Below are 21,878 nucleotides of genomic sequence, written 5' to 3'. Positions count from 1 at the left end.
TGTGAGCGAGTCAGTGAGTGAGTCTGTGTGTGAGTCAGTGAGTGGATCTGTGAGCGAGTCAGTGAGTGAGTCAGTGATCGAGTCAGTTAGTGATTAAGTGTGAGTCGGTGAGCGTGCCAGTAAGCGAATCAGTGAGCGAGTCAGTGAGTGGGTCTGTGAGTGAGTCAGTCAGCTCACCTCAGTAATGAACTGCGCCACCATGAAGCCCAGTATGACGGCGTCGTTCGCCTCAATGTCCAGGTGTGGGATGCCCAGGGAGCATGTGTCCCACAGTTCCTGCTTGTATCCGTCCATCCGCCATGCGCCTGAGCCGATGTCGAACAGGATGATCTGGGGGTTGCCATCAACCAACCACGTGCCTGTGCGGAGCTGTGGAAAAAGAAAACCTAAAATAAACAAAAATATACTCCACAACAATAGCCTCCGCCTCCAACAACAGCCAACAACAGCTTCCGTGATCTAGTGGTTAGAGCGTTGGGCTCACGATCTGGAGGTCCAGGTTCGATTCCCGATGGGGACTTTGTCGAAATCACTTTGTAAGACTCTCCTTTGTTTGGTGAGGACTTTACAGGCTTGAACCACCTGATTGTCTGAAAAAATAAGATGATTCCGTGCTTCGGACGGCACGTTAAGCAATTGATCCCGGCATACAAGTATGAATTAGTATCAAAAAAAGTGGCCGAATAGTAGCCGAATATTCGGGCCATCTCTAGCTTAGTTCATCTTGCGATGGATGTACCCCTTATCTTATCTAGCCTAAAGTGTCCGGGCAACTGCTGGGCAAAGGCCTCTCTCCATTTTTTCCAGGACTCTCTCTCCAGTGCTTTCTCCGCCCAGCCTTCCAGGAAAGCATCCAAGTCGTCGCGTCTGTCGGATGCCTAACGACCTGTGGGCTAAGATCACCACAGAATAGTCTCCGAGTAGAGACAGACGCAGGCGTGGTAGACCGAGGCGGATGCACCTTTTTTTTCTTTTTTTGACGTGACTTATTGTAGATTTGCCGCAGATGGCATTAACTACTTGGCCGGACAAATGGGGAGCGCTGAAGGCTCTCACCCGGTACAACGTTTAAGAGGCGGATGCACCCCTAACAACCTTAATTTGGATATCACGTACCTTGTACCCCTGGTTCCTCATCTCGGTCACAGCGGCGTGGAGAGGGGAGTTGGGGGGGAAGTCGGCCTCCTCCACCTCCGTACGTGCGCACTGCTCCTTGTAGGGTCCTGAAATGTAAAAAAAATATACAGGTTATCGACACCGTAACGAATACTGAGGGGGATGATTCAGACCATTATTCTGAGTTAATATAAAGTGGAATTTTCCATCTCAAAATTCATACTATTGCGATAAAATTAAAAAAAAATTTGACGAGACTTATTGTAGATTTGCCGCAGATGGCATTAACTACTTGGCCGGACAATTGGGGAGCGCTGAGGGCTCTCAACCGGTACCAAATTTAAGACAACATGCCTGAGGGTGCCCAGATGGGCGCGAACCTCGGCTCAGAGCGTCGTCTGAGAGGAAGAATATTTGAAAGAATTAATCCACCCTAGCTGGTCCATAGCGATAAACGCTGAATGAGGGAAATCGTCGACTACGTCGGCGGAGTCGGTATCGGGGTAACTTGCGATGAAAAATTCCACTTGACTACTACTGATGTAAGTAAGTAGTCATTACAATAGCCATGTTAGGGGCCTTTAGCGGCTCAATAGTAACCCTGACACCAGGGTTAATGAGGTTGGTACTCCATCTCACAACCCACACGATAGAGAAGAACAACAAAAATTAACTCACCGAGCAAGCAATAATTTTCTCCCATTTCTTCGGTAGAGACATATGCCTTAGATCTGATTACAGTGTAGATACCGCCCACTAGAACAAAAGGTATACAGGGTTAGTGACATCGTAACGAATACACCGGGGGATTATTCAGACCATGATTCCGAGTTGATATCAAGTGGAATTTTCCGTCGCAAAATTCACGATTTTCAGGTCTATAATTTTGCGATAGAAAAATCGACTTGATATTAACTCAGAATAATGAGCTGACTCACACCTCCCAGTATTCGTTACGATGTCACTTACACCCCATAGAAGTACGTATGGTTGTTATTTACACCGTAACGAATACTGAGGGGGATGATTCAGACTATGATTCTGAGTTGATATCAAGTGGAATTTCCTGTCGGAAAATTAATAAAAATAGTTATTTTCAGATCTATACTGTAGTATGACCACGGTAACATGATCATTAACTAACATACGGATACCTGGATATACATAAAGCTGCCTCAGGTACATGCTCTATAAATAAAACAACCATTGAAATAATAAATAATAAGTATATTGGTTACTTACTCTAAATTTCCAAAACGCACGCGTGCTCAAACACAAGTGTACACGTGTTCAAAATGGTACGTCTGCCTTCGATGCGTGCTCGAATCAAAAAAGCCCCAATGAAAGACAAACACGCCTTTTTATACCCTTTCTCCTAGTGTTGCCATATGAAGGCAACACAAATTCGCACAAAATTACAGAAAACCTAACATTCGACCATCCTGACGTTGTGCATGTCCTCATGCACGTAGATAAAACGTCTAATGTTCAAACCTAACATTCGGCGGGCCAAGTGATTCCACACTCATCGAGAACAGTTACAAAGCTTCACTTAAAATCTAAAAGTACAACGACATATAATCACATTTACGGGGTGAAACATCAGCTCTTCTTTCTAATCATAATATAAAGCTATTCAAGTTGTCAATAGTTCGCAAACCCTTCCTTCTCACGAACTATTGCAAAGCAATTGAGTGTGAACCTTCTTTCTCACACTTGTAATTATCGTATACAAACCTTCCTTCTTATATACGATAATTAAAATAATCATAATATAAAGCTACTCAAGTTGTCAATAGTTCGCAAACCCTTCCTTCTCACGAACCATTGCAAAGCAATTGAGTGTGAACCTTCTTTCTCACACTTGTAACTATCGTATACAAACCTTTCCTTCTTATATACGATAATTAAAATAATCATAATATTACAAAGCTATTCAAATTGGCAATAGTTCGCAAACCTTTCTTTCTCACGAACTATTGCAAAGCAATTGAGTGTGAACCTTCTTTCTCACACTTGTAACTATCGTATACAAACCCTTCCTTCTTATATACGATAATTAAAATAATCATAATATTATAAAGCTATTCAAGTTGGCAATAGTTCGCAAACCCTTCTTTCTCACGAACTATTGCAAAGCAATTGAGTGTGAACCTTCTTTCTCACACTTGTAACTATCGTATACAAACCCTTCCTTCTTATATACGATAATTAAAATAATCATAACATTATAAAGCTATTCAAGTTGGCAATAGTTCGCAAACCCTTCTTTCTCACGAACTATTGCAAAGCAATTGAGTGTGAACCTTCTTTCTCACACTTGTAACTATCGTATACAAACCCTTCCTTCTTATATACGATAATTAAAATAATTTTGTACCCTCCTCACAAAATTGAAAGTCACCTTAACTAAATAGCTATGAGCCCTCCTTCTCAAGCTATTACTAAATACACATCTTACAGTTTCATCCAACAAACAGTACCTCTACTTACTTTCTTTTGATTGTATATAATAATGACACAATCAGTCATCTTCATCACTACTTTCTTTATCATCATTAACGTGAATCCAGGGTGACATTCGATTTGTTAAATGAAGTAGTCATCAATCCCAACAAATTCAAACTCAAAAATATGTTTATTCAGTAGGTAACATTGTTACACTTTGAATCGTCAATTTTTACATCTTTAAGGGATTCCCGAACTCACAATAAAGTATAATTTTGCGTTTCGCATACTATTTCGTTCAACATAGGATTAATTTCCGCATCCATCTGAAGTCCAAACATTACCTCAGTCCGTCCCGTTGTCTTCCGACGGGTGTTGTTCATGCCCCATTGGACTCTACCTATCTTGTCATCCCAGACGTTCTTGTCAAAATTAAGATTTTGCGCAGTTAACGACCCTAACATCGTGCGATTACACTGCTCTACTTGTCCATTGGACCTAGGACTTGCAACTGCGTTCAACACGTGTCTAATACCTTTATCCGAGCAAAACGTTTGAACACGTACGATGTGAAGCAAGTACTGCGGTCGCTAATCATTCGATCTGGATTTCTGAATGTATAGAAAATATCTTCTAATTCTCGCGTTGTTGTAACTGTTTTTGGTATTTCTGACTGGCCTGATAAATTTAGATTTCGTAAAGGCATCTACGACTACCAATAGGTAAGAGTTTTCCTCTCTTTGATCGCACAAAAAGGTCCAAGGTGATTGATGTACAGGGTGTGAAAAGGCACCTCGACTTTTCGTTTACGTGGAATAGGCCCTCATTTGAATTAGTTTTCTGTTATGTACTTTAACCCATCTGCATCAATATCAGTGGTAAGAAATTCCCGAATGCGACCCAGTTCACTATCACCTAATTGAAGAGTCTACAACCTGTCCCCCTCATTGATTGACATAACCGTCGGGTAAAGACCAGCGTCAATTTCCATTGAACTAAGATCCTCAATTGGGTTCCGAAATAGAAGGTCCACGTGCGACATTTTCGTGCCAGCACGATATTCAAAAAGCAAAAACAGCCACCAGCGGGCAATACGTCTAACCAAATCACGTTTGGAAAGCATGGAGCGCAACGCACTACAATCGGTCATGATTTTAAAATTCTGACCCAGATAAACCCGAAACTTTTGAGCGAACTTACTATAGCAAGAGTCTCAAGTTTATAAACCTTTTCTCTTCTGGAGATGTCTGGCGACTATAGTACGCTACGGGATGGTAGGTGTCGTTTCCATTACGTCGCTGCATCAATATTCCACTGACGCCCACTTCACTGGCGTCAGTGTGCAACTGTGTTTCGGCGGTCGGATCGTAAATGGCTAAGATTGGCCTATCTATCAGACTACTCTTGAGATCAACAAATGCGGCTTCTTGTTCCTCAGTCCAACACCATTCCACATCCTTCTTGAGCAACTTATTCAACGGATGTGATAAAGACGCGTAATTCCTTATAAATTTTCCGAAAATATCCTACTAGTCCCAGAAATTGGCGGACGGAATGTGGACTGGTGGGACGAGGAACATCAAACACTGACTGTGTCTTTTTGTCAGCCGGCCGCACCCTAGTAGCGCTAATATCATAACCCAAATAGTTAATAATTCTGCTGTAAGAAATTACATTTTGCCAAATTCAGAGTTAGGCTTGCCTTTTCTATCAACTGTAAAGCCCTTTCTTACCTATCCAAACACTCTTCCACATCCTTTTCGTAAGTTAATACGTCATCGATGTAAGCAGTAGCTTCTGAGAACCTAGCGGAAACCAATACCTTATTCATCAGCCTTTGAAATACAGCTGGTTCGTTAGCCAACCCAAACGGCATACGATTAAATTCATATTGGTCGTCTGGGGTGATAAAGGAAGTTAAGGGTTTCGATTCTTCTGCAATAGGCACCTGGTAGTATCCAGATGCCAGATCCAAAGTTATAAAGTAAGCCTGCCCCACTAATCGAGCAATCTCGTCTTCAATCACTGCCATCACGTACCTTATCTTAACTGTCATTGAATTCAGAAACCTATAATCAACACAGAGCCTTTGTTTACCGTCCTTCTCACGAACCAACATAATTGGACTCGCATATTCCGATACAATTTCTCGTACAATCCCCGCATTCATCATCTCACCAACCATTTCTCTTACTTGTTGTCGTTCCTTGTGCGACAATATGTAAGGCCGGTAAACCACAGGACGCTCAATATTCAATTCAATTTTCATTTCAGTCATATTTGCACATCCCAACTCCTCTAATGATTACGCGAAGCAATGCTTGTATTCGTTCAAAATGTTAAAATAGACGTCGTTTATGTGGCTCTTCAAGCGTTTTTGCTAAAGTTAACATCTTTAGGTTCTATACCTAAATGCTCGCCAACGAGGTCTGTGGGTGATGTACAATTATGATTGACAATCTGAACTCTATTTCATCTACCTATAATATCACCTTCATCAATATAACAAAAGCTGACAATGGGGTAATATGAACAAAGAGCTGACCTTCCTCTACTTTGTATAACCCGCCGGCTATCGTGAATTCTCGGTTTGGCTTCCCCACGACTCTTCCGCTAAGCCTAACATATCAATTAATCACAACATCAGTACGAGCTCTGATAATCGCCTCTCCACTCAATCTTGCGCATGAAGCGGAGACGACCTTTACACTCGCAGTATCACCACTACCACCGTTAGCAAAAGGGAATTCATTATCATAATAAAACCTCAATTCGTTGGCATTCTTGAATACCAGCACCTGCTTCTGTTCGGTGAAGGACTGTCCTACTAATATCGGACAATTGAGCAGATTACTGTCAACCACGTGACACAAAACATCCGCACTAACACCGTCGATGCATAAATTAACCTGTGTCCTGCCCATGGACAAAATAAAATTACTACCAAAACTTTTAATGGAGTCGGGGGTTGACCACCAGTCTACCCCAAAATCAGTGTCGTTGTTTGTTTTATGAGCGAAATTTCGCTACCGAAATCTATAAACGATATCATAGAGGTGTCATTTACCCTAACTGTATTGAAATATTTTGAGCCCGACTTAGAGGTAAGTATGCGCATGATTTTAGGAATGTTACCTAGATTATCACGGTTTTCAAAAAAAAAAAAAGGACTCTGCAAGTTTCCATTTTATGACTGAACCTACGACATCCTGTACATTGGACCAGAGGTTTGGGGCATTTAAGATACGGGTAACCTTTTTCCCTACAGTTAAAACAAAATAATTTGTAACTTGAATTTTTTTTGAAGTCTTAACTGATTTATCCCTATTGTCATTATTACTTCCCGCTGTGGATTCAGTCGACTACTTTGTTTTATTAAAATGAAAGCGATCAGGCGGCGGTTGGTTCTCCTTATTACTCATCAGAAAATGGAGTTGATCAGGCTGCGTACATCGTAACGCTTATCGCCGGATCTAATTATCTTGTCACTTAATCCGTGGATAATGCAGTCCACGGCTCGTTTCCCTTCGATGTCACACCGGTTCACGATGGCTAATTCTTCATAATAATAAACCTCTAGCGGTTCACCAAACCTACTCTTTCGCCTAAGCGTATCCTCCAGGGATTGGCCATAATCATGTTCAAAAGGAAATGCGTCTAACCACTTTTGCTGCCATTCTGCCCAGCTGTACAAAATAGAATTGAAGCTTTCATACCAAACTTTGGCCAACTCCTGCAGTTTCTGCATTGCGAAGTGGATAACGGTTGTTCTCATCCCATCCGTAAACAGTGGCACACTCATTAACTTTCTTTAACCAAGTATCAATCTTTTGACTTTTCGATGAGGGTCCAAATTCGGGTAACATGGTTCATAATACTACTGGAAGGATGTGATGTGGCGACTGCTGTCGGATTAGGTTAAGATCTTAAGTTAACTAATGATTCAACAATATTAAGAACATCTTTAGATGAAAATGTAGGGCTATCTGACCTTTCTATTCCCTTAGCTGCCGACGAACGTCGCACCTCCTGCCCTTCGCCGCGACGTCGTTGGCTGTGTCGCTCGTTGTGCCGACGCGTGAAGCGACGTCTCTCTCCGGCTGCACTCCCGGCTCTCTCTCCGGCTGCGCTCCCGGCTCGGCTCGGCTCGGCTCGGCTCGGCTCGGCTCGGCTCGGCTCGTCTCGGCTCGTCTCGGCTCGTCTCGGCTCGGCTCGGCTCGTCTCGGCTCGTCTCGGCTCATCTCGGCTCGTCTCGGCTCGTCTCGGCTCGGCTCGGCTCGTCTCGGCTCGTCTCGGCTCGTCTCGGCTCGGCTCGGCTCGGCTCGGCTCGGCTCGGCTCGGCTCGGCTCGTCAGTCGTCTTCGTGGAACGATCTCGTCTTCAAGAGGCATAATCTGGAACTCGAAAACATTGGAACGTGTAAATATTCTTCAGATAACCCTATATGTATATATTTATACAGATATATTTCCAAAGTAAAATATCTCAAAAACGGTGTATCCTGATTAACAAATATGGATACGATCCCACTTCTGAAATGTAGTATGACCACGGTAACATGATCATTAACTAACATACGGATACCTGGATATACATAAAGCTGCCTCAGGTACATGCTCTATAAATAAAACAACCATTGAAATAATAAATAATAAGTATATTGGTTACTTACTCTAAATTTCCAAAACGCACGCGTGCTCAAACACAAGTGTACACGTGTTCAAAATGGTACGTCTGCCTTCGATGCGTGCTCGAATCAAAAAAGCCCCAATGAAAGACAAACACGCCTTTTTATACCCTTTCTCCTAGTGTTGCCATATGAAGGCAACACAAATTCGCACAAAATTACAGAAAACCTAACAATACTTTTGCGACGGAACATTCCACTTGATATCAACTAAGAATCATGGTCTGAATTATCCCTCAGTTTTCGTTACGTTGTCACTAACACCCTGCATAGTTTCAATGAACATAGACAGCCTATGTACACGTGGCCTGTGCCCAGCAGTGGACGTATACACGTTTGTAGTAGAGTACAAACTCTGCACATACTGGCCTTCTTACCGTCAATCATTTTAGAATATAGAAATTGTTTATTATAAAAGGACGCCACACACAAAGACAAGACAATAACATCACTTAATTTTTTTCATAAAACAATTACAAAAAGCATAGGAGGATGTTCATTAGAATGATCATAAGGTGGTGGTGGACGTCCTGAGATATAGGGCCTCACTCAGCACAAGTCGCGGCGTGAACCACGACGCTGGTGTTATGTGGACCCTGTTGGGTGACGCACGAACGTCGTGTTTCATAAATATGCGTTAATATTCATACATAGATTAAATATTACCAAATTACTTAAAATAGAATTTAGGTGTACATAAATATATATAAAAAACGTATACATAATTTCAAATTTCGAAATTCTCATTCCATTCCACAATAATGGTATCCCCGACTTTGATAAGAGCATCTATACTGCTTAGCTCTGGCCGTGCCCACTAACTTTAAATTGTGATTATCAATTCTTCACCGTATTTTATATAGCATCGTGTTATTGTAGATTTGCCGTAGGTGGCATTAACTACTTGGCCGGACAAATGGGAGCGCTGAAGGCTCTCACCCGGTACAACGTTTAAGACAACAGGCCTGAGGGTGCCTAGTTGGGCGCGAACCTCGGCTCAGGGCGTCGTCTAAGAGGAAAAATATTTGAAAGAATTAATCGACCCTGGCGAGTCGATAGCGATAAGCGCTGAATGAGGGAAGTCGTCGACCACGCCGGCGGAGTCGTTATCGGCGTCTAATAAACTGTGTATTCCTGTTGGTGTTTGCTGTTTCCTTCGCTATTACTATTCATCCTACTCTCCTGGTACTACTCTGCCGGTATGTCAGGACTCCATCACCATCCATCGCGCCGTAGGCTGTTCATGTTATGTTAACAAATATTCTACATTAAAACAAAGCACACATAGTTTTGATAAGATGTTCAAAACCAGTTAGTCCTGTCTTCAATATTATGTTTGTTCACGCAACTTGCGTTAGCACAATGCGTGTCATATTACTACGCTACTTACCTTGAAGATGTTACCAGCGCTAAAACTATGTGGATGAAAATCATGATTTAGAGTACATTGTTTTAAGTTTACGCGGTTATTATCATAATTAACATACATACATAAACTCACGCCCGTAATCCCTAGTGGGGTGGGCAGAGCCACAAGTAATCAAAGACAACTTGCAGCCACTGTTGATACGATGTCGTAAGCTGGATATGATGAACCTTATGGTGATAAGGGATCAGCCTATCGCCCATAACATTAGTCCATCATGTTAGAGGACACAATCCCTCTGTCGGTTTTTACGACATGCCCGGGAAGACAAGCAGCTGAACGTTTTCTATGTTTTTTATTCCCTTCTATGATGTTTTTAGTTTTTGTTTTTTCTAAGCTCAAAAGTGCATAACTCTAAATCATAATTAAAGCACATAATAACGGGTTCTTACCGCGTTTAAATGGGGATATGAGACTCCCGATATTTCGACACTGTTGCAAGTGCCATGATCACGGGATGACTGATGAGATTGGAGTGGAGTAGGTAGATCCATGATTCATATCCCCATTTAAACGCGGTAAGAACCCGTTATTATGTGCTTTAATTATGATTTAGAGTTATGCACTTTTGAGCTTAGATAAAACAAAAACTAAAAACATCATAGAAGGGAAGCTACAAGGAAAGAGAGGAAGGGGAAGACCAAGAACTTACATGGATTAAAGAGAAGGCGTTGGGCTCACGATCCGAAGGTCCCGGGTTCAAATACCGATGGGGCACTTTGTGATCCCTAGTTTGGTTAGGACATTACAGGCTGATCACCTGATTGTCCGAAAGTAAGACGATCCGTGCTTCGGAAGGCACGTTAAGCTGTTGGTCCCGGTTACTACTTACTGATGTAAGTAGTCGTTACATGAGCCATGCCGAGAGCCTTTGACGGCTCAATATTAACCCTGACACCAGGGTTAATGGGGTTGGTAATCCGTTTGAGGGTGCCCAGTTAGGCGCGAACCTCGGCTCAGGGCGTCGTCTGAGGAAAAAATATTTGAAAGAATTAATCGACCCTAGTGGGTCGATAGCGATAAGCGCTGATTGAGGGAAATCGTCGACCACGCCGGCGGGGTCGGTATCGGGGTCCTGAAGTGTTTGGTGTCGCGAGCTGATTGGCTGCCTCTATGGCTAGAGTAATCGGGTCGTCGGGAGTGTACCATGCCACAAAAGAGATTATGAATGAAAAAAAATATGATTATGATTACCTTTATTGGCGGCCTCCCAGGCAGTCTCGAAGGTCCACCTGTTCTCGTCGCTGGCGGCCGCTCCTCGATCCATGAAGGAGAGCAGGTCATGGGTGGAGTCAGCTCGGTAGAACCGACGGGAGGTCCGGTCTCGAGACATGGTGGTCTGTTGAGGAAGTAAGGGCGATTAGGTTGTGGTTCTTTCTGATTAAAAGAGGATTGAAGTTGCCCGACGCGGTTTTTGTCTTATTTATTTATTTATTTAATTAGTACTGCCACATGGTTTACATTTATACATTAATACTAATTAACTCCTATTATATATATATATATATAATATATAATAAGAGTATTAATGTATATATGTGTGTATAGATCTGATGTAAATCTTTGTTACGGCATACATAACTTACATAATATAATTGTCTCTATTTCTAACAAAAAAAAAACAAAAAGAAAACATTTAGAAAATAATCATAATACATATGAACCACCCATACAACAGCCATATCCTTGACATCAGGATATGCCAATAAATACAATAATTTATCTACCTATCAGTTAGCTGTCATATGTGTGGCCCACATTCAATCATCAGTGCGTGTGTGTGGTTGTCTTAATTAGAACACATAATACCGGGTTCTTACCGCGTTACAACGTTCTCCGTGGTCCAGTGACACCGATCCGGAGGTCCTGGGTTCGAATCGTGGGGACATATCACAAAAATCACTTTGTGATCCCTAGTTTGGTTAGGACATTACAGGCTGGTCACCCGATTGTCCAAAAGACGATCCGTGCTTCGAAAGGCACGTTAAGCCGTTGGTCCCGGTTACTACTTACTGATGTATGTACGTAGTCGTTACATGAGTCATGTCAGGGGCCTTGGGCGGATCAATAGTAACCCTGACACCAGGGTTGATGAGGTTGGTAATCCACCTGCATTAGCAGTCGTTAATAACCATCAATCCGCACTGGGCCGCTTGATGGTTTAAGGCCCGATCTCCCTATCCGTCCATAGGGAAGGCCCGTGCCCCAGCAGTGGGGACGTTAATGGGCTGGTGATGATGATATCTATAGACACGCCACGAACACACATTATAAGAGAATCCGAACATATTTACTGGAATTGGATTCGTTCCAAGCAAGCCCATAGTATATTAATGTAATGTATGCATAATATACGAGTTAATTAGAAAAACAGCGACCTTGACTTGTAAATATTTAGTTTTATTCACATTGCTATACAACTTACATACATAAACTCACGCCATTTTCCCACCGGGGTAAACAGAGACTATAGAATTCCATTTGCTTCGTTCCTGACACACTTCTCTTGCTTCCTCCACATTCATCAATCGTTTCATACACGCACGCCGGTTCAGAGTAGATCGTACTGAACCTTTTCTAATGACATCTCCAATTTGTATAATTTGTGAGTTCGTTGTGATGTATGTATGTTTGTATATTACATAAAAGGTATTCCAAATGACAGACCCAAAATTGATGCAAAGATACCCAAGTAGCAATCAAGAATTGTGATTAAGTCATATATGTCTAAACTTTAGCTAAAGTGAGATTTATCCAAATCAAATAGGACTTATTAGGACTTCATAAATTCATTTCCTTCTTTAATACTATATAGTTTTCAACAAATCCTACTTTAGATAATTTAGAATACACAAAACCAAGTTAAGTATTCACAAAACTATTTAGTCTTATCTCAGCCTACTGTTAAGTCTACAAGTATTATTTTACTTTACTCAGATTATTTAAAGGCTCACTTAACACTAAATTGATTTAGTGAAGTATCAGTTTAGTCTTGTAAAGTAAAAATTGATTGCCTAGATATACTTAAGGCAATTTTTATTATTTGTTGCTCCTATACAAGACTGTTTTATTCGTTTTTGACTACAATAAGTAAAACATAAGAAAAGTCTATTCAATGGACGATAAAATCGAAATAAAAGCAAGCAGAAAGATGGATGAAGTCCAAATAATAAAAGGATCTGGTGGTTTTCGAAGGCAGAATATTAAATACAGAAAATTAACCTGTGATAATGCACATCCCACTGTTTTTGTTAGCGATGCGATATCTTCTTCATTGCCATAATTTTTTTTATATCGATTGGTATAACACAATCATTTAATTTTGGCAAAAAAAACGTAAGTAAGTTCCTGTTTTTCAAATCCGATCCAGCGTGTGGCAGCCCAGGTACCTACGTCTCGCACAAATCTTCTCAAAAATGACTAAGCTAGTCTAACCTAGTCTAAGCGCACGGCAACATTACACCATGAAAAATCGAGTTTTATATTAAAACCTGCTAAGTTCAAATATAAAATTAGGTACCTATTAGTCTAATAATAAATAAATCCAATCAAAAACATAAATGTGAAATGAGAGCCAAGCTCAATATTATGCAATGCTTTGGTTGTTGACTTCAACGACAAAAGAAGTGAGATCTAAATGGGTGCCAAGTTCAATGGTCAGTCAAATCAAATCATTTATTTTGCAAAATAAACACTTACAAACCATGCAAAAATAGTTTAAGCAGTACATAAGACTTCAAGTAACAATAAGCAATATAATAATAGTAACTACTTGATTTAATTAACAATACTATTGAATACTATTGTTATTTAGTCCTGAAATGTATTTATAAGTAACAGTATAACATATCATATCTTCTTATAACATAAGATAATATATTGTAGCCTAAGGTCTGTCTTATTGTAGGTAAGTACATATCTTCGTAACGCGTGGGTCCTTTTAAAAGGACAAATTCAAAACTCTAAAATTCGACTTTATAGGTATAAAACATTTTAAATACCTATTAAACTCGTTTAAGGTTCACGTTAAGTTAAAAAAAAATAATATGCCAGTAAAATGGATGAGAGTTGTGTTGTATCGTGGGCGAAAAGCTGACAACCTATCACCGCTAATCACATGTTCCAACTTGCTTACCTACCCTTAAAGTACTTGTCGAATGTGGCATCAAGTAGTTTTATGATCACTTAGTGCTCTGCCTACCCCTATATAGGCGTGATTGTATGTTATGTTAAGTTAATCTACATACCTACCACAAAAAGACCGGCTGTCATGAGTTTTGATTACTTACTGATTCTTACATCTATAGTTAGGTACAGGCACTAATTAGGTATTTATGTTAAGCGTTCATGATAGAATCTAATTATTAAAAAGTTGCCAGTTTTTTTTTATTTTTTCCTTTATATTCATCTAATTACCTATCTGCATACCAAATTTTAACTCTCTAGGTCATCCGGAACTGGGTTAGAGTTTTGATAAAAATGAGTCAGTCAGTCAGTCAATGATAAAAATGAGGATTTTGGACATTAATATCTAAATAACCGTTTGAGATAAGCTTATGAAATTTAGAACACTTATATGTATCTCACAAGTCTCAATATATGAGCCAAATTTGATACGTTTATGTGAAATAGTTTTTGATTTATGAGGAGGTCAAAAGTGGCTCCAAATGGTTCGTGTAATAATACACACGGTGCGGCTCGCCAGTTCTATTTCTTGAACTTGGCTTGACATGCTACCGCGTGTCTAGATACTTTTCTTTCTTCTTTCATTCTTTCTTTTAATAATTTTAAAAATGTACCTATTTTTAACTAAGCTTTATACACAATCATAAACAAAACATATCTATTTTAAGTTTTGTGTATGGTTAAATGCATTTAAATTGGGCATTAGATTCGATTCCTTTATTTTTTTAGCTTGATAAAGACATTGGGAATTTGGCCGCCTTTTTTAACAATAATGTTTTAGGTGGGATTAGAAACTACCGCGCACACACACGACGTTAATCAAATTGCAAGGGTTCTTCGTATATACAATATTCAACGGATACTCGTTAATTTTTACAATAATCACATTGTTTCCATTGGCAATTAGAAGCGCGGTGATCGTACCTACTTTGCGTCAGCGAACCATGTAGGTACCTATGAGAATGTATGCGCGGAGACTCATTAGCAAATTGAGTTTATGTTTGTTAGTTCCAATTGTGATAAATATTAAATAATTGAGAAAATCACATTCCTATCCAAGTAAGAACTCAGCATAACAATATTTTTTATCTTCCACGAGTCGAAAAACTTACCTCTCAAACAAACATACTTTCCATAGGTTTTAAGCTTGTTCGATTTTAATTGTTACTTGTTACATAGATGATTCTGGCACAGAATAAACAAACATGATTTTACGACATTACTTTACTAAATCAAAATAGAGGATCACTTTAGATATAAGAGTTTTAAGTAGGAATTCACTAAATACTTTTTGTCTTAAGTTGGTATACTCCTAGACAATTGAAGTAAAATTTATCTTAACTAGTACTTGATGAAGTGCAACTTGACTTTACTTTTCTAAACTGATTCTTACGAAATCAATTGTTTCTAAAGTCTTACTTCATTTAGAAAAATATTACTTAACGCCATTTTGCACTTACAGGAAGAAAACATGTAATATTTTTTTGACAATATTATCGTCAAAAACTGAAGTAAATTAATATATATTTCTGTTGTAGTAACAATTACTGCGTTAAGCTGTCACATATTAATAGAAAATGAATTTCTCTATACTATATGTCACCATTTATTTTATTTGCTGAATAATCAATCCAAATTTTATTATTATTTTTCTGGTATATTAAAGGCCCTTCTGTTTTTTAACACTTTCTATCGATTTTACACGAGAAACAATCATGCGTTTATAATTTCCTGTATGTGAAACGGCAGAATAACCTTTTGTTAAAACAACTTAACAAATATTTTAGACGCCATTTTCTTACAGACTTCATTTCTTGTGTTAATATAAATGTTCGCCATTATATTCTAAAATAAAGACCCGTGAAGTAAAAATCGTTTTAGTATGACCTGAAGTTTTACTTCGTTAAGTTACAATTGACTCAGTGCAATTCAATCCTATAGTCTTAACTAAGTATTGTAGATATCTTCAAGTATACATTCTTGGTATTAAGTGATACTACAAGAATTCTAAGTTTAGAATATGCAAGAACATTGTCTAAAGTAGGGTTTAAGTCTGACTTAGCGTTGTCTTAAGTCTGTCTTGTATAAGAGTTAAAGTATGTGCCCACTTTTACTAAACTGTATCTTCAAGATATCTTGAGGGATACCTTGGAGACCTATAAGACTTATCCAAGACAAGGGTTTGATTTAGTCTACTTGCCTTCAAGATATCTACAATTCTCTTTTAAGACAATCGGTTGCTACTTGGGTAGGAACCGATAATAGAATAAAATAAAGTAAGATAAAGTAACTATTCAGTCAGTTACATAAACACAATCGAAAGTTTCTCAATTCAGTCATTATTACTTAATACTTTATATTATTCTAATACTTTATCGGTAAGTAGTCCGGGCGAATAAAATAGGCATCTCGCTTAATATGCACACCTTTTGACGTGTGCTGTCAACTTAATTCTATCGGGTTATTAGCTAAAATTGACGTGTGTTCAATAAATTTTATGTCTGTCGATTACCTGTCCCTTTCTTTTTCAGCGGATAACAAAATTACAGGTACTGGTGCTAATAATAGGTAGTAATTCCTGTAAACACCATCTAATTTTATTTTAAGTTATATCTGTCATTTTCTTATCCGCCGAAAAGGAAAGGGACGGGTAATCGACAAGCATAAAATTTATGAAACACAGGTCAATTTTAAGCACAAATCTAAAATCGTTTAAAAAATTTACATTGGCCAATAACCCGACAGAATTATGTTGACAGCACACGTGAAACGGTTTGCATACCAGCGAGATACCTTTTTAATTCGCCACGGTTATTAATTCATTTACTCATTCTTCCTGAAATTAAGAGCTGTCAATCATCCGTCCCTTTCGTTTTCGGCGGATAAGAAAATGACAGGTATAACTTAAAATAAAATTTGACAGCGTGCACTGGAATTAGCACTCTCATAACATAATTATATTATTTAATTTAATACGATAAGCGTTATCAATAACGTGTTTCTAGTGTGTATACTACAACAGTACAATAACTACATTTTTTTTTAGCTGAATGTTATCCGATAAATGCCTACAATATCTGATAGTATACAGGGTAACAACAGTCATGCATATTTCGTGCTGTTTTTTATCTCCGGCGTGTCGTAAAGTGATCAATTCGTGATGTACATTATGGCATAAAATATAATATCTTGTACATACTGTTACACAGAAAAGAAACAATCGACCTAGTATCGACTGACACAATTCTGATAGACGTCACAACACTAGCTTTCGTACCTACACACCTCTAATGAGTGGCCTAAAGGTCTATGTAACAAAAGGGTGAATATCAAAATGTGCCAAGTTTGGTGGCGAACTTTCATATTATTTTTTCGTGAAAAATTGGGTTCCGACATGAAAAAGGATCCAAAAGGTAGGTATATATGTTAGGTTATGTATATAGGTTAGGTATATATATTTGTAAGTATTTTATATATTTATTTGCATGTATTTATTGATAAGTTGTACTTATAGTTTGTACCCGCAATCTTTCAATATTTTTTTTTTTTCAATTTTTCCTCACCTTATGGTTGCCTGGAAGAAATCGCTTTAAGCGATATGCCATTTGCCATTTACTTAGTTAAGAGTCTTTTTGTAATCATTTCTTTTTATTTTGGTGCAATAAATTGTATTTGTATTGTATTGTATCGTAAGGATCCAAAAGGATCCGAAAGGATTTACAAAAAAGGTTATTATAAAGTTAGTGATTATTTAGAAGATATGAATGCATGGGATTAACTGTCTGAGAACTGATATTAGGCAGCTAAATTACTCAATTGTATACCAATATTTTATGTTTATTTTTATTTTTTTAAAGAACGTCTAGGGCCCTGTACCGAGGCTTTTCTTGCAGCTTCTTTTCCCCGGCTATACAGGTTGTGAGAAGCTGCAGTAATTTTAGGCGGATGAGACGTTCGTTATGTAAAAATTGACGATTCAAAGTGTAACTATGTTACCTACTGAATAAAGATATTTTTGAATTTGAATTTGTCGGAACCCAATTTTAAACGAAAAAATAATATGAAAGTTCGCCACCAAACTTGACATTTTGATATTCACCCAAAAAATGGTTTTGGTTCTGTGGTACACCGGCTTGCTTCTCAAAAGGGCAGCGTGATTTCGAACTCCGTTACCGGACTTGCACCAATGAGTTATTAATTTATCTTAACTGCAGTTTTCACTAACACAGTTGTCTCGACCATTATAGGCGGCGATACGGCTCACCTATCACGTTGGTCTAACAGAAAGCTCGGAGACGCGTGGGTACTTAGTTCATCTTGCGATGGATGTACCTCTGCCTACCCCAATTGGGATATAGTCGTGAACTTATGTTATGTTAATAAAGTCACTCGATTAATTCAACCCGTTCACTGCCACAGTGATAACATCGTTTATGTAATATTGTTTACACTAAAACTGTTACGAAAGATAATTAAAAAATGATGAATTAAAAAACATTTTGATATAAAAATACAGGGTGTTAGTTACATCGTACGGCTTCCGTGGTCCAGTGGTTGAGCGTTGGGCTCACGATCCGGAGTTCCCGGGTTCGAATCCCGGTAGGATCAAATTACAAAAATCACATTGTGATCCCTAGTTTGATGAGGACATTACAGGCTGATCACCTGATTGTCCGAAAGTAAGACGATCCGTGCTTCGGAAGGCACGTTAAGTCGTTGGACCCGGTTACTATTTACTGATGTAAGTACGTCGTCGTTACATGAGCCATGTCAGGGGACTTTGGCGGCTCAATAGTAACCCTGACAGCAGGGTTGATCAGGTTGGTAATCCACCTCACAACCCACACGATAGTAGTAGTGACATCATAACGAATACTGAGGGGGATGATTCAGACCATGATTCTGAGTTGATATCAAGTGGAATTTCCTGTCGGAAAATTCATGCACATTTTATTGTCTTTTTAAAATTATTTTCCGTTCCTTACTCTTGCGACAGAAAATTTTACTTGATATCAACTCAGAATCATGGTCTGAATCATCCCTCAAAGTTTTCGTTACAATGTTACTAACACCCTGTACATATTAGATAGATGTAACCTTTATTATGGACTTATTCTAACTATAAACAATATATATAAACAACTTGATATTTAGCTTAAACCTACTATTTAAAATAAGGTTTAAAGATATTATTTATCTTAGTCGTCACTTATCTCTGACTCTTGCCAACCTTCTGAAAATATTACTATAATAATACTACACGATTGGCAGCCTTATTGCTCTAGAGCAATTTCTTCCAGGTAACCAGAGGTAGGAATCATTTTTTTTAATAATTTGATTAATGAAAGCGATATAATCTAATCATACCTGATTAAATTTAAAAGTAGTATCATGGAAAGCTATATTTAATAGGATAGCTGTGGTAATAATAGCAGCTACTTAACGCTCCATCAGTTCTGGGGTGGGCAGTCAAATATTTCTTAATCCTACAAATACAAATATAGTTTATTGCATCAAAATAAAAGGAAATATTTACAAAAGACTCTTAACTAAATGCATGGCAAATAGCGCCTTATCACTTAAAGCAATTTCTTCCAGACAACCGTAAGGCGAGGAAATATATAAAAATTAAAAGATTGAGCATCTATTCGAATATTTTGTTATTTAGATTGTCAATCCTAATATGGACATAAACTTACGCCTATTGCCCACCGGAGTAAGCAGAGACTATGGAATGCCATTTGCTTCGATCGAAAAAGAAGAAATCAAAAATAAAAACACTAATTTTGATTTCTTTTTTTTTTAATAAAAATGTGACACACATTCACGCCTTTATTCCGTCTGTTATTAGTTATATAATCTAATAATAATTAAATAGGTCGTTTTTACTATTATCATAACAAACCTTAACTTGTACCTATATGGAACTGCAGCAAAAAAAAAAATATATAAAAACTATATTAATATGCTTAACAGAGGATCAAAATCATATTATCATTCATCGAATTTATCAAACTTCTATACATTTTAAAAGAATCTTACCAATCATTTTAATTATTATTTTTTTATAATAAATAATAATATTTTGCTTTAATCAACTAAATCGTTTACTGAAAATACATTAATAAATATTTCTAGGTCGTACGATAAGTGTTACAACTTCTTATAAGACAAATACCTCCTTAATCCAACTTTTTTCCACCAATACGTAATTTTCTAAACGGAAAATGTGTGAAAAACTTACTGCGATTAACGCCAATACAATGACTGTTTTTACTAGTGCCGGAACACAATTTCAGCCTATTTTTAACCACGATGTCTTCTCAATGAAGCGACGCGCATATCTACACCGATAAATACTATAAAACTGCGACTTACCTTACAAAGAAACTATTTGAAGCGACGGCCGCACGAACTAACTGCACAGCACGGTTTTATCACTGAAAGTTGCACTTGGCACGTAAATTGAACAGTTTACAAGCAATATATTAGAATTGCAATGTTATTTGCGCTATTTCCGAGCGCCTTGCATGTCCGGCGGGTAGAAAAAGTAAATGAAAATAAAGTTTAGAGGTTATGAAACGTCAAACTAATCCAGTTTGAAGGTCACCTTGAAATGACAGCTGACGGTGTTGCCAGTTTTAGGACCAGTTTTATTTTAATCGAACGATATCTTTGGTTTGATATAAATATCAAATCGAAAAATATCAATTTTCGATCGTAAACATACAGCAATACGGACCTCAGGTGATCGGATCGTAAATGATTGAATGAGGAAACTTCCAGGCCACGTTCCCCAAAAAAAATATATATGGCGCTGTTTATCTCCAACGGGGAGGAGCTAGGTGGCGCAGCGGTAAACGCGCTCGGTCTGCGATTGTTAAAGTTAAGCAACTTTCGCAAAGGCCGGTCATAGGATGGGTGACCACAAAAAAAAGTTTTCATCTCGAGCTCCTCCGTGCTTCGGAAGGCACGTTAAGCCGTTGGTCCCGGCTGCATTAGCACTCGTTAATAACCGCACTGGGCCCGCGTGATGGTTTAAGGCCCGATCTCCCTATCCATCCATAGGGAAGGCCCGTGCCCCAGCAGTGGGGACGTTAATGGGCTGATGATGATGATGATCTCCAACGGGATAAGTACTTATTTTCTAATTTCTTGTGTATGTGTCTGTTATAGCACTATCGGAAACGCATATTATAATGAAAAAAGTAATTCAAAAGGCACCCACGTGTATCAAAATAGCATGCAATCTCAACTAATAAGTAAATCTCGTTTTAAATATTACGAGAAAAAAAGAACTGCGTGCAGTTAAAAAATGATGTCAACTTTTTTAATGACTTCTATGTATTTCTCGTTACGATCTATTGGCTCGACGCGCTCTGTTGATTTTAGATTATTTAAACTTATATGAGCATTTTTTGAGCATGTTTAATACAAACAGACACCGCTATTAAATTTAGAAGCGTTTTGCTGCTTATCTTCTCGGACATGTCGTAAAAACCGACAGGGCTGTTTTTTTAATAATGGCAGATCATTTTCTGGTGGCCTCCGTGGGTGGTCCAGTGGTTGAGCGTCAGGCTCACGATAAGGAGGTCCCGGGTTCGAATCCCGGTGGGGGCCCATATCACAAAAATCACTTTGTGGTCCCTAGTTTGGTTAGGACGTTACAGGCTGATCACCTGATTGTCCAAGAAGTAAGATGATCCGTGCTTCGGAAGGCACGTTAAGCCGTTGGTCCCGGTTGCTACTTACTGATGTAAGTAAGTAGTCGTTACATGAGCCATGTCAGGGGCCTTTGGCAGCTCAATAATAACCCTGACACCAGAATTGATGAGGTTAGTAATTCACCTCACAACCCACACAATAGAAGAAGATTTTCTGGTGGACACACCCGGGGCTATAGATGTAAAACAACCGATTTAAAACGTTTTAAACCAAATGTTGCCGTTTCAAACCCCAAATAAATCATTTTAAAGCATTGAAAACTCGCCTACAATAAAAGAACTGTGTTTTAAAC

General features: G+C 38.6%; 1 protein-coding gene across 6 annotated transcripts in view; it reads right to left on the bottom strand.

Annotated features, from left to right (window-relative positions):
* LOC126379155 (glycogen [starch] synthase) overlaps positions 1-20,452 on the bottom strand; it is a 99,231-nt gene extending 78,779 nt beyond the window's left edge. For 4 of the 6 annotated variants that reach the window (XR_007568273.1, XR_007568272.1, XR_007568271.1 and 1 more), the window contains exons 1-5: positions 20,240-20,452; positions 10,871-11,015; positions 1,795-1,872; positions 1,117-1,223; positions 178-369 (exon numbers count right to left, since the gene is read on the bottom strand). Coding sequence is in view for 3 of the 6 variants with exons in the window: in XM_050027801.1 (XP_049883758.1) it covers positions 178-369; positions 1,117-1,223; positions 1,795-1,872; positions 10,871-11,009 (516 nt within the window). In the remaining 3 variants the exon portion in view is untranslated. Of the gene's footprint in view, positions 1-177; positions 370-1,116; positions 1,224-1,794; positions 1,873-10,870; positions 11,016-20,039; positions 20,208-20,239 lie in introns of those variants that run through there. The other 2 variants (XM_050027802.1, XM_050027803.1) reach the window with 2 other exon arrangements.
* Positions 20,453-21,878: the final 1,426 nt, after the last annotated feature.

Source organism: Pectinophora gossypiella, chromosome 28 (genome assembly GCF_024362695.1).
Source record: "Pectinophora gossypiella chromosome 28, ilPecGoss1.1, whole genome shotgun sequence".
NCBI lineage: Eukaryota > Metazoa > Arthropoda > Insecta > Lepidoptera > Gelechiidae > Pectinophora > Pectinophora gossypiella.
This window is presented reverse-complemented; position numbering and strand designations above follow the sequence as displayed.